This window comes from Haplochromis burtoni, unplaced genomic scaffold (assembly GCF_018398535.1).
Source record: "Haplochromis burtoni strain Fernald_Lab_line unplaced genomic scaffold, NCSU_Asbu1 Contig_80, whole genome shotgun sequence".
Taxonomy (NCBI): Eukaryota; Metazoa; Chordata; class Actinopteri; order Cichliformes; family Cichlidae; genus Haplochromis; species Haplochromis burtoni.
Window position 1 is genome coordinate 1,134,056 of NW_024582441.1, and position 13,501 is coordinate 1,147,556.

At 40.0% G+C, this 13,501-nt stretch overlaps 2 protein-coding genes across 3 annotated transcripts; one reads left to right on the forward strand and one right to left on the reverse strand.

Annotated features, from left to right (window-relative positions):
* The first annotated feature begins 911 nt into the window (after positions 1-911).
* Positions 912-5,580, forward strand: wnt4b (wingless-type MMTV integration site family, member 4b). Of its 2 annotated transcripts, XM_042222159.1 has the most exons (10): positions 912-1,171; positions 1,265-1,307; positions 1,551-1,778; positions 2,116-2,269; positions 2,373-2,457; positions 2,576-2,707; positions 3,001-3,143; positions 3,235-3,375; positions 4,218-4,380; positions 4,494-5,580. In XM_042222159.1, the coding sequence occupies exons 3-10, from the start codon at positions 1,690-1,692 to the stop codon at positions 4,661-4,663; spliced, it is 1,077 nt and encodes a 358-aa protein (XP_042078093.1). In that variant the 5' UTR covers positions 912-1,171; positions 1,265-1,307; positions 1,551-1,689; the 3' UTR covers positions 4,664-5,580. The 2 variants fall into 2 exon arrangements, with proteins under 2 accessions (XP_042078093.1, XP_005925287.1); XM_005925225.3 differs by lacking the exon at positions 1,265-1,307.
* An 839-nt stretch (positions 5,581-6,419) lies between these two features.
* cdc42l (cell division cycle 42, like) lies at positions 6,420-13,293 on the reverse strand. Its single transcript, XM_005925224.2, has 6 exons — positions 13,169-13,293; positions 9,929-10,033; positions 9,708-9,780; positions 9,480-9,589; positions 7,631-7,828; positions 6,420-7,506 (listed from the first exon to the last, which is right to left on the reverse strand). Exons 2-6 carry the CDS (start codon positions 10,031-10,033, stop codon positions 7,417-7,419), a joined length of 576 nt encoding a protein of 191 aa, XP_005925286.1. The 5' UTR covers positions 13,169-13,293; the 3' UTR covers positions 6,420-7,416.
* Positions 13,294-13,501: the final 208 nt, after the last annotated feature.

Consider the following 13,501-nt stretch of genomic DNA (forward strand, 5'->3'; position numbering starts at 1 on the left):
GTTTGAAGGAGAGAAAGGGAGGGAATACTACAAAATAAAAAATGAAAATATATGCAGCGATAAATATTCTTTAAAAAAAATGCTGTACAGTTTATCTCATGCTCTTGTTTTTCTGTGCTAAACAGCCAACATGGAGTAATCAATAAAATATTTTTAGGGTATTTCAAATTCTCCAGAAAATCTATGTTCACGTGGATAATTTGATTGAGAATTTGGTCTTCAGTTCATATACCACCAACCTGGTTTATTATTCTTTATTGCTTTTCCCAATCCCCCGTGTGACACTGATCCGCTCTGTCCTCGTGCCCTCCCTTCTTGTGATTTATTTGCCTTAGTTCCAATATTTGTCGGCAGTCTGTTTTCTTCCCCTTGTCTAAATGTCACCCCTTCTTCTAAGACAATATAGGGAGTGAGAGAGAAGGAGAACGAGAGGGCAAATGTGGGGGACATAGAGGAAAAGTAGGGGAGGAGAGCTGGACTCGTAAAATGAGCAACAAAGTTTGGGAAAATTACACATTAGGTAAGACACTTTCTCACATGCGTGTACATATATGTGGAACTGGAAGTGCTGCGTTTCAGTCACTGACAAGAGGATTTTGCAGAAAAGTTTATTGAAACAAACAGGTTGGAGTTGGAGTTCTCATAAGTTTCTCTGATATAAATCATATATATATGTTCATACATGTGTTCAGGCATGTATGCACACAACCACATTTGTGATTTCAGTCCAGGTACCAGCCCAGGCTCAGACTTTAGTTTTCATGCCAGATTAACACAATAGAGGGCATACTTATGCTTGTAATGCTTGCGTAGTAAAACAATGACCCTTTTCCAAACCCTCCTCCTCCTCCCTCAGCATCACTCCACACCCTGGATGTCCTCTCTCTCCCAGCCTTACTCTCTACCTCCTTTATAACCCATCACTCCCAGCTCACTGCCCTCACTCATTCTTGCTTTTTCAACTCGCAATGGACACATTTGTTTTCCCGGGAAAGAACTAACCATAAGATGACACCGTGCTACTGTTTGCCTGACTAATAAAAAGTGACTTTTATTAGTGTTTCTGGATTTTAGGTTCTTGTTTTTGGGGGTGAATTTAGTTAATCTGGGACTGAAATCGGACATATGGACGTCTTTTTGTGCATCAAGGATGAGTTTGTGAAACAGTCATGTAAGTATGCTTTTATTGGCAACAATAGAGAGAAGCTGAAGAGCAGCTTTGGTGAATAAAATTGTGATTCATTTTGAAATTCTGTCCACTCAGTAACAAAAAGAAGAATAACTGGCTATCACAAAAATATCAACTGGTAAGAATCAATTTTAAAACTCTTGCAACCTGAAGGAAATTTCACGAGTATAACGCAGTAATTTTGTGGTTTTATTTGCTACAAAATGATAAACTGCATATACAGACTTAACTTCGAACACCAGTAACTTGCATAAACCTTATCATTAGAAAACTAATAAGGAATTTATTGTTTACTTGACCAAAATACCATGCAGAGCATCTCTGCATTCATCGTTAACCTGCTAACTTGTGATTTCAACAGATATGTGGGGATCATCCCCAGACTCTGGACTTTAAACTTAAACGGCAACAAACACACAGACGGACGGAGCGATCACTTCAGCTGTGGACCCAAAGACCCAGCCTGACGCACGGAGACGGACAGACAGACAGACAGTCTGATGCCAACTGTCTCCACTGTCAATCTCACGGCACCACTCCTCCTCCTGTTGCTATGGGCAACCCACCCCACCATGGCAACCAATTGGCTGTAAGTCTAGTGTGTGAAGGAGGATGAGAAAGAGGGAGTTTGTTTGTCATGCTATAACTTTTAAAAGGTGGTGACATGTCACTAAATCTCTTTCAGTCGCTCCCCTCTTTTCTTTGTCTCGCTCCTGGTGACCTTTTCTCTTTTCTCTCTCTCCCTGCCTTCACTGTGCCCTCCGTGTCTTCTTTGCCTGTTTGTCTCCTTGTTTTCATCCTCTCTATTTGTTACCTTTTCATCTTTCTGTCACTCTTTTAAAGGTCCCAGCCTTGTACTTAAATATGCATCTTCCCCCACGTACTTGCTGTGAATCACTCCTCCACCTTCCATTTTTATGTCCCAGCTCCCTGGCGAGGCTGCCCCGTTCCCGGCCTGTGTCTGGTGCTGCCCCATGTGCACGGCTGAGGGGGCTGACCCCAGGCCAGGTGGGGGTGTGCAGAGCACGGGGGGAGGTCATGGAGTCTGTACGCAAGGCAGCAGAGATGGTCATAGAAGAGGTATGAAGCATAACTTCTGAGTGATTTAAATAACAATCACCATTATGTGTGGCAGAGATGGAAACTTTTACATACCTGGTGTGTAACTCGCTGTCCAATTCAGTGCCAGCACCAGTTCAGGAATCGCCGCTGGAATTGTTCCATCACCCCACGTGGGATCAATGTATTTGGCAGAGTGATGAACCAAGGTAGACCCATTACTGGCATGAAGTTAGTGAATTTTCTGAGGAAACCTCGATTCACTGAGCAACATTTATAAATATTCTCTAAAAATAAAGTTGTGTCATGTCTCTGCTGTGGTTTCAGGCACTCGTGAGGCAGCCTTTGTGCACGCTCTGTCCTCAGCAGCTGTGGCGGTTGCGGTGACCCGAGCCTGCACCCGTGGGGAGCTGGAGAGGTGTGGCTGTGACAGGAAGGTCAGGGGGGTCAGCCCGGAGGGTGAGCTTTAACTCTATTCCATGAAAATATAGTGAGTAAATCGACTCTGACTCACACAGAGCATAGAAAGGCTGCTACAGTGCTGATTGTGGGTCTAAAGTATGCAGCAGTAATGTCAGCTGGTAGTTTCCCATCTGCTGTCACATGTAACACACCTGTGCTGTGAGACTGTAGCAGTTGCCCCCTGCCTCACATGAACCAGATGGGATTTTCCATTTAACATCTAACCTTCTTTGACCTTACAAAATCGCAGTAACACAGATCATCTTAATCTAAGCCTCGTTCCACCACAGGTTTCCAGTGGTCAGGGTGCAGTGACAACCTGTCCTATGGTGTGGCTTTCTCTCAGACATTTGTGGATGAACCGGAGCGAGCCAAGGGGCTGTCAGCAGGCCGGCCGCTCATGAACCTCCACAACAATGAGGCGGGTCGAAAGGTTAGCAACATCACCAATGTCCTTACAGATTTCCAAATCCCTGTGTCAATTTACAGAATTTTTTTGTCCTTTATGATTATCTCCTCCTCAGGCCATCCTTCATAACATGCAGGTTGAGTGTAAATGTCACGGTGTGTCTGGGTCCTGTGAGCTGAGGACCTGCTGGAAGGTCATGCCCCCATTCAGGCGTGTGGGCGTTGTGCTCAAGGAACGTTTTGATGGAGCCACAGAGGTAACAGATGATACCTTCTGCTTGTTTTATCTTCCCTAGCTTAATGGGGTGAGCAGACGTCACAACAGCTGAAGTAAATTATTTATCAGAAAAAAACTACAATTTCTGCTGAAACATCTCGAAATGAACATGTTATGCTTTTTCAGCTCCATGTTTGTATTTTTGGACCTTGCTACAGTAGTTTTATATGATTCACATCTCAAAATAAATCTTTATTTATCTTGTTGATTGTTGCAAGCCCTCAACTCATCATCTCATGAAATATGGGGGTTAAAAGCAATTTAACTTCCCTCCTCTTAAATCAGCTTTTTTCTGATTGGCTGCTCCTTGCAAACAGAAGGTTTAAACATCAAGTTGTGGGGCTACTTTCCTGAAAGCCAGAGCTGTGTGCTCGGGATTACCATATTAACCTTGTAACACCAAGTGCCTCAAATTCTTGAGTTTTAGAGATCTATCGATCATCAGTGTGATTTTTGTCCGCACGGAAACTAAATAATTCGGGCCCAATACATTTTTATGTAGTAAATTGCAAAAAAAATAACAATGCCAATGTATCAAATATGATTCATTTTTTAAAAATTGTCAGAATGTTCAATAAGCACTCCATTTTCAGAAAAATTGAATTTACTGGCAATTATTTCATGGTTCAGGCTTTAAAGGGTTAAGGATATTATCTTTGACATCAGAAGTAGCCAAGAGAAGGAAAACAGTCTAAAATAAGCTGTGAGCTTTTGGATCACTTCTGCATAAGCTGACCACATATTTTAAAAACGTTGACCGTGTTTAGTAGTCAGTATTATTACAGTATACATTACTGTGTTTTAATGTCACAATCCTCCCAGGTCCGCCTGACACGTATAGGCTCCAGGACAGCCTTGCTCCCCCGAGACTCACAGGTCAAACCCCCTGCTGCCAGAGATCTTGTGTATCTTGCACCCTCCCCAGATTTCTGCCGTCTCGACCCTGAAAATGGTATTCCTGGGACTGCAGGTAGAAGATGTAACGGTAAGATCACCAGGACCACGTCACAGGAAAATAATTCACATAATCCAACTTACCACTCATATCAATTTAGAAAGTGATGTTGCAATGTTTTGAACCAACCCCCCTCCCCCCAGGAACGTCTCGGCTGGCACCAGATGGTTGCGAGCTGGTGTGTTGCGGGCCAGGCTACAAAGCAGGCCGGGCTGAGGTGGTGCAGCGCTGCTCCTGCAAGTTTTCCTGGTGCTGCTCGGTGCGTTGCCAGCAGTGCAAGAATACGGTCACCATTCATACCTGTAGAGTGTAAGAAGTCCTAACAAGGCCTGACCAAATGAGCCCAGATCCTAACCAACCACCAGACAGACACCGCTGGACACAGCGCGGGTTAACTTTGACACCAAATTATCGTAATTATTGTCCAAAGCAGCCTTTCTTTGTCCACGTTTTCCCTTAGAGAAGTGAAACTGCATTTTGGTTTGATTGTTTTCTTGTAAAAACTGCAAAATTAGAACTAATGTAAAGACAAAGCTCCATCGGGAAGTACAAAAAAAAAAAAGTCTGCTCAGCTTTTAAACTGCTCAAAATATTAAGACAGACAAACTGACAGGCACAGACATGCATACAGGTGTAGCCATGAACACACACAAACACAGCAGTTAATCACACGCTGAACTGACAAAGCTTTTAAAGCAGAGCTTAACCCAAACTAACTCTCAAACACTGAAGATTTCTTTTATCTTGTATTCTGTTATAGGCTAGCACGTCTTTGGACTTGTACTGTATTTATGTCTTCTTTTTGATTCTGGTTTATTTATTTGTATATCAGAGTCTTTGCTGCACTTACTTCCATGTCTTGTGTTTTTGTCCCTCGTCCTTGTATGAAACTGTTCTGTTTCCTGCGCAATCAGTGCGTTTAGGTCTTTTTGAGTTTCTAATAAATAGAGTAGTTTATTAAAAAAAAATAATACCAAAGTGCTTCTTTATTGAATGGTACCCTGTGAGACTGTTTGGAACAGAAGTTGTAGTTGCAGGTCCCTGTACATGTTTAGTTTTGCATGACTATACCATTGATTGATTGATTATTTAAAACCTACAGTGAAACTCAGTAACTGTCAGACTGTCATTGCTAGTAGACTTTATATAAAAAAAAAAGAGATCTCACTCATTGATTTGTGGAGTCCTCTTACATCATGTGACTCTCAAACCCTGCCCACTTAAAGCAACTTTTCAATCACAAAGCCTCGCCCCAAAAAATGCGCAGCTTAATCATGTTTTTAATCTAATAGGAGCCATAATTTACACAATAAGCATCATGTTGTTTTCTGTAAGACTTGAAACCAGCGACCGAGCTCATAAACTCATCAGAAAAGTGGTTATTGACGTCATAGATCAAGGGCGCTGTTTTCCTATTGACTTGTAAACAACTGAACTTCTTTTTGCAGTCAGAGAAATCACCACCTACCTGGCGTCATGTTAACAATCCTTTAATCCTTATCTGGATTGGCTGCATGGCTCAAGTCCTCCAAATCCATTTAAGATGCTTTGTCATTTCGACCTGAAACAGGCCGTTCATACTCGAAAATCCTCCAATGTGGCTGAATTCAAACAATTCTGCTGTGAAGATTGGGACAATATTCCTCCTCATCAATGTGAAAGACTGATTGCCATATATCAAAAACGCTTGATTGCAATTCTAGCTGCCGAGGGTGACACAACCAGTTACTAGGTTTAGGGGGCAGTTTTTTCAAATAAGACCAGGTAGGTTTGGAGGGATTTTTTTTTCCACTTCACTGGATACCTTACGCTTCCTCAACTGATCATGCTGCAGCTTTTAAGAAGATCTAAAAATAAACAACAAAATGCATAAAATTACGAAGCTCATTGTGCTCTGGTAGAGCAAGTGTTTGTGACAGTGGGAGCATGTGAGAGAAGCATACTCAGGCCCAGATCATTAACACAGTGCAAGTGCAGAGGCAAGTGTGACTTGTGTGATCATGCCCTTAAACTCTGTAATACTTTCGAATTCAGTCTTTTGCCTTCAAACACACAAAACAACGATTACATTTCATTTGAGCTCAACCATTTTATTAAAAATATCCTGTGATTACAAACACCCAGAAATTGACTAGAAAAAGTTCATCTTCTCAAGAGCCATTAAAAATATTACAACTTGAATCTTCTCATCATTCGCTCAAATGTTGGAGGTCTTGCAATTAAAAAAACAAAACGAAAAACAACAACTCAAGTTTCAAAATGGGAAAAAAATTATTAAAAAATGCTAAAATTTTCCCAAAACAGCATTGTGAAATTACAATATGCACAAGAAAGAAAACAGAAACTCATAAGTAACCTGGATAAGGGAACTTGGTGAAAACACTTTTCATCCCTGCAAGTCACCACTAGTTAGAAGAAAGTAACCGTTACAGACAACTGCTTTTGTTTGGAGTGACAGCAAATGTTTAGTTTTTTGACATTATTCAACTGAGGAGGGTTGGAAAAGAAAGCAAGTAGAGTACCACTTAACATCAAGTTGCCCCCTTAAACGTACTAATGTTAAATGTAACTGAAGTATTTCCCCTTTTATACTTCCCTATACTGAATTTAAAGGACCCAGTAGGCCACAGTAAGTAAAACACAGGAAGAGGCCAATGTCAAGTTTATAAATGAACATTTCTTTGGGGGGAAAAAAAGAAAAGAAAAAAAAAAAAACAGTGACAGGCAAGGGGGGGCCTGCCCCACCTGAATATTTATAGAGAGAACACTGCGATTTCTAAAGGTTTCAGAGAAGGACACAGTTGGTACTTAAACTGCATTCACTGCACATCTGATACTTTGAATCCTCAGCCTGTTTCAGCTTTTATTTTGAAGGCACAATCAGTGTACGTGTGCACCGAAATACATTTCGATGCCACGGTACCGTCCCTTCCCCTTTGGTTTTGTCCTATGTTTTTTGGGATTTTTTTTTTTTTGTCAAAATGGCCACTAATCTTTATGATGTTTTCAATCATCCCACCTATTTTTTCTATATGCACCGTTTTGCATCTCGCGGTCAGCACTGTTCTATAGCAGAGCACACCTCTTCTTTGTTTTGGTCTCGGGGGGCTCCAAAGCTGCCAGTATGGCCTCGTCAAACACGTTTTTAAGTCCTCGCTAGTTAAAGAAGAAGAAGAGGAAAAGATGACGGAAGCATAACAGAAGGAAGCATAACTTTCTATTTCAAACAAATCTGTCACTTTTTAAATACGTTTTAGAAGTGTAGTGAGATTTTACATACCTGTGTGAGGGCAGAGCACTCCACGTACTTAACAGCCTTGAGCTCACGAGACAGCTTCTCGCCGCTCTCGGGTAATAAAGGGCGCTGTTTGTTCTTTGCCAGCTTCTCCACCGTGTTGCTGTCTTCCCGCAAGTCTACCTGTGTCCCCACTAACAGGAAAGGGGTGCTTGGGCAGTGGTGTGAAATCTCAGGGACCCACTGGATACAGACAAAAAGACAAAGTTTATCTTAGATACCCAATGAAATTTGCGACTATCAAAAGCTGGTATGCTTTTCCTTTAATCCAAATAGTTTCTGATTCATATTTTTCATTTCATAGAAAATAATGTGTAATAAAATGTCTGGCATGTAAAACGGTGAGATTGTAGAGAAACTGAGGAAGCAGGAGGCTTTTTCTTCCATGTGACATTTATTGAGAATAAGGACGACAATTAAAACAATTATTAAAATTCCAAGCAGTCCAAGCAGAAAGGACATCGCGACTTATGATCATAAGAACACAGTGAAAACTTCACTATTTTGAGCAAGTGGCTCTTGAACGTGTGTCAAATTTAGAAAACTACAGCACTTTCTTCACTCTATTACATACAAATTTATTTAAATATAAGCATTCGGCTAGCTAGAGAAAATGAACAGGAGATCTTTAAAAATAATTATTATTTTTAGATCTATACGCTTACTGGCCACTTTATCAGATTCCCCTTGCGAGTACCTGGTTGGACCCCCTTTTGCATTTGGAACTGCCTCAACTCCACATGCATCAAACATTCCTCAGAGATTTTAGTTCATATTGATATGACAGCATCACAGAGTTGCTGCAGTTTTAATGGCTGCACATCCATGATGTGAATCTCCCATTCCACCTCATCCCATAGGTGCTCTATTTGAGACCTAGTGACTGTGGAGCCCATTTGAGTACAGTCTACTCACTCTAGTGTTCAAGAAACCAGTTTGAGATGATTACAGCTTTGTGACACGGCACGTTATCCTGGTGGAGCAGCCATCAGAAGATGGGGACACTGCTTATATAAAGAGATGGAGACTGTGGTGTTTAACGATGCTTGGTTAGTTGGTACTAAAGGCCCCAAATGTGCCTCACTCTGTTACACCAACAGCCTGAACGACTGATACAAGGCAGGATGGATCCATGTTTCCATGCTGTTTATGCCAAATTCTGACCCTACCATCTGAATGTTGTTGCAGAAATTGAAACTTGTCCAACCAGGCGACGTTTTTCCAACCTTCTGTTGTCCAATTTTGGTGAGCAGATGCAATCTGTAACCTCGGTTTCCTGTTCTTAGCTGACAGGGGTAGCACCCGGTGTGGTTTTCTGCTGCTGCTGCAGCCTATCTGCTTCAAGGTTCAACATGTTGTGCATGCAGAGATGCTCTTCTGTATACCTTTGTTGCAACAAGAGGTTATTTGCATTCCCGTTGCCTTCCTGTCAGTGTGGTCATTCTCCTGTGACCTCTCGCATCAACACGGCATTTCCCCCCAGAGAACTGCTGCCAACTGAATATTTTCTCTTTTTCAGTCCATTCTCTATAAACTCTATAGATGGTTGTGTGTGGAAAATCTCAGTAGATCGTCAGTTTCTGAAATGCTCAGACCATGTTTGAAGCCATTTAAATCCTTAACCTTTTTCCCCCCCAAGTCTGATGCTCAGTTTCAACTTCAGCCAGTTATCTTGACCATGTCTAAATGCCTAAAGGTACTAAGTTGCAACATGATTGGCTGATTATAGATTATGAATAAAACAAAGTGACCAGTGTAAGTCTGCCAACACATTTAACAAAAAATAGTCAACATCTCTGTTCCCAAAACAGTGAAAAGAGATTTCAAAACTGACCTTCTCTTTGACATTTTCATACGACGAGGGTGAGACAACAGAGAAACATACAAGGAACACATCTGTCTGTGGGTAACTGAGAGGACGCAGCCTGTCATAATCTTCCTGACCTGAGAGCAGCAATCAAAAGAGAAGCAGAACAAGGACATTTTTTTTCTCCAAAGGTTTTAGACTGACAGAAATGAGAGAGAAAAAGTGAAACTGAGAGACTTTCGAAGACCAGCTTACCAGCTGTGTCAAAAAGGCCGAGCGTATACGGCTCTCCGCCGATCATCACTGTCACGGCATAATTGTCAAAAACCTTTGAAAACACAAAAAAGAAGTAAGCAAAAAAGGGCGGTTAATAGTAGTGCAGCATTATAACCATGAATAATATAAGAAAACAGAAATTTTATAGGTGAGCATGTTTACAACAATATGGCTCGGTCTTTCTTAATTCCTCCTCCTACCGTAGGCACATATTCTGAGGGGAACTTGTTGGTTGTATAGGAGATCAGTAAGCACGTCTTTCCTACAGCCCCATCTCCTACTACTACACATTTTATCGTCTGCATCTACAAAGAAAAACAGAAAGTAGGAAACATGACAAGATGTTTGCCAGAAACAGCACATCAGACAGCTAGCTAGACTCTTAGAGAGGAAGTAATACACAAGCACTCTTAGTACTGTCTCTAGAATCATGCATGGGTTCACATACAGGCAGTGAAACAACATGGAAACAAACACACAAGCACTAACTGTGACAGACTCACAGAGACGTGATGCATCTAACCAGCACATCTAAGCCTGGAATTAATATTTATATTCACTACTGAATAATCTGCACATTATTTTGAAGATTAATCAGTTATTGGTCAGTACAATATGAAAGGTCAAACAATTATAAACTTACAGACTGCATCCTCAGCGGAGGCCAATGGCCTACTTTGCATTTTTAAAGAAAACGATTAAACCTTTATGTTTTTCTGTCAATATTTTCCTGGAATTTGGCCTGGTGGAATTTGCACCCTCTTACTGTCTGACAGAAAAGCAGAATGCAGCAATCACAAACCCTTCCTCCACCTTGGGTGGGGGTGCAAAACTGAAACCAGCAAACGCCTGACATGCCTTTCTGAGACGAAAGACATGTCAGGCAGTGGTTGAAAATAAAAAAATAATACATGGAAAGTCTGATCATTCATGAATTTGTCTCTAATCTTGTAACTGCAATGATTTATAGTGTAGATGTGGGAATGGACTGCATATAAAGATTACATAACTTTATATATGAAGTAATTATTTGTACGCAGCATCACAGGATTTTAGACATCAAACATGCAAATACTCGAAAATAAAGTATTAAGTATTATGTATTAAGTGTTAAAGTATTACTTTACCAAATAAAAACTGAAAGTTTTAAATAGCTCAACCTCTGTAACTCTGATAGTAAAATGCTTACACATTACATATTGCAACAGCAGCATTTCAATGGCCATTTTCATAGTTTTGATCCATTAAGCTCACACTGCTAACATATTTTGTCCTAAGATAAGCGATAACATTACAGTTGGGGCAGGGTATGTCTTTTTAGGACTAGTGGACAAAAAAGTATCCATTATAGAATTTCAGCATCTTAATTCAAATGGCCTGAGCCAGAACTAGACCCTTACGCCGATGCTGGGCTTTGTGTTCAGGCTTTTGAAAATCCAATCATAGGTCTATTTGGACAGGCTGGGGTGAGTCATATAAAGTAGCATAAAGGGTGAAAAAGTCCACACAGGTACTAAGCTGTAGTGTTGCAATGGATTAAACATAAAACGTTCACATCAAAAGGAACAAAGTTTGAATCCCATGTGAAGGTAATACTTAGTATTAACTTATTTTTTTTTAGGTCAAATAAACTATTTGCATATTTAAACAGTGCCTGCTCAGATTTCTTGGTGCCACACCTTCCTACAGTACATGTTAACTATTAAATTCATCCCACTTATTTAAAAGTCAGATTTACTAAACATTTCTGTTGCTACTTTAATGTGCAGCACCTAAAACGACTGCAACCCGATCCACCCTTCATGACAAATATAATATTCAGTAAAAGTCGAATCAGTTTGAGACAAATGAATTAAACTTTTGTGGTGCTGATGAATTATACCAAGGCGTTTTTATGTGACTTAGACCTCTAGTAATACGACTTTTATTCGAAGAACAAACCAATTACGTTATTAGGCATAAAAGCGTACAGAGAGAGCATTAGTTAGAGCATGACAGCTTTATCAGTGATATACGCCACTCATCTATTGGTCCACATCTGTCATTACTGGCATTTATAACAGCTGATAAATGAGACTGAATAGAGCTTCACCTATCCACATAATGCACATAACCACACAACATGTGTACAAATATGGATGGATTGTTTCTCTTTTACAATTGTTTTCTTTCTTGTTTCTGTCAGTGCTTTGTTACCACGCTCCACATCCTGTTGCATCTTCCACAATAAAAGAAAAAACAGTAAAGAAGAGACAGCGAAAACATTGTTTAGTGGTTTTATCAGTGTTGACGCTGCACAGTTTGTCCACCATCGGGCCCTCTCCAACTTCCCTCTTTTTTTAAATTGCACTTCTATTATGTTAATAAGAACTCTACACATGTAACTAAACTAAATAACTACACATAAGAAATGTTGATCAAATTTGGTTGATATATTGGATTCTAAAATTGCCAAATATCAGTGTCAATCTTTAAAATACTATATCAGTTGGGCCCTAGTCTTACTTGTAAAAACAAACAGAAACATTTGCAGTATGATGAACAATGCTAAAAAAAAAAAAAATACAGAAAAAAATGTATTCCATCAAATAGTCTCTGATCAGATGAGACAAGATAAACTATTTATCCCCAAAACTGAGAAAATTGTTTGGCACAATCAAAACAGCCTAAATAAATAAGTAGAATAAACAAATGACAAACCATTTTGCAAAGTTAAAAACTACTTTGAAATAAAAATTTATGCAAAATTAGACTAAATGAAACAAAAACATGAAGGATACGGCTGTATATAGATAGGTGTGAGTTCAAGCAGCGTGCATACCGTTTGGAGGTACTCCTATTTGGCTTGTTATTACATGTGCAAGCGAAAAATTAATGACAGTGAATAGCTTCCGCATAAGCTGCATAGCGAGGATGTTAAAAGAAAATGCCGCCTATTAGCAAAATGACATTTAGAAGCGGATACTGCAAACACTTCCGCTAAATAAGAGCTCCATCTGTTAATCTGTTATCTGAAAGTTTAACACCTGCAAATGAGATGTTTTAGCCAACATATAAAAAAATAATCATTTAAGACTGAGTCTGACTGAATAAATTAAATCTGATTTGTGAACAGTGGACAGGCAGCGTGAAAATACTGTCACTGGTAGATTTCTTATTTAATTACAATGTACAGCGGGATCTAAATCGATCAAAATGAAAGTAATCACACTACCAAAGCTGACAAACAATCATGACAGCTTCATTAAAGAAATGTTTGTCCGCTCTGAATTAACCCTGATCGGTAGAAAACTTTAACCACCCCGCAGATTTAAAACATCTAGAAACAAATGTTTCATTTCTGTTAGACTGGACATTGCTAGAGGGACTTTCCTGCATGTGTCGCCTACTCTAATTAGCCACAAATAGTAGTTTTAAGCAGTTTTTGTAACTCTACTCACCGTTTTTCTTCCCACAGGTTAGGCGTTGGTTACATCCGGGTTTGAGGGTCGAATTACTTTGTGCGCAGGCGCATAGCAAACCGGGACCCAGTCCCGATTGTAGAATCGATACAAAAGAAAGAGCGTCGCCTGCTGCCCAAACTGCAACACATTTCTGTTTTTTTTCACATGGCAAAACAGCACATAAGGCATAAACAGTGTTTATACAAATCACACGAGCTTGACAGTGAATATTTTGTATGACCATCTTTATTATCCAACAAAGCCTGAACTGTCTATTGAAGCTTTCTTGTAAGATCTTTAAATAGTCTTCAGAAATAGCTCTTCAGGCTT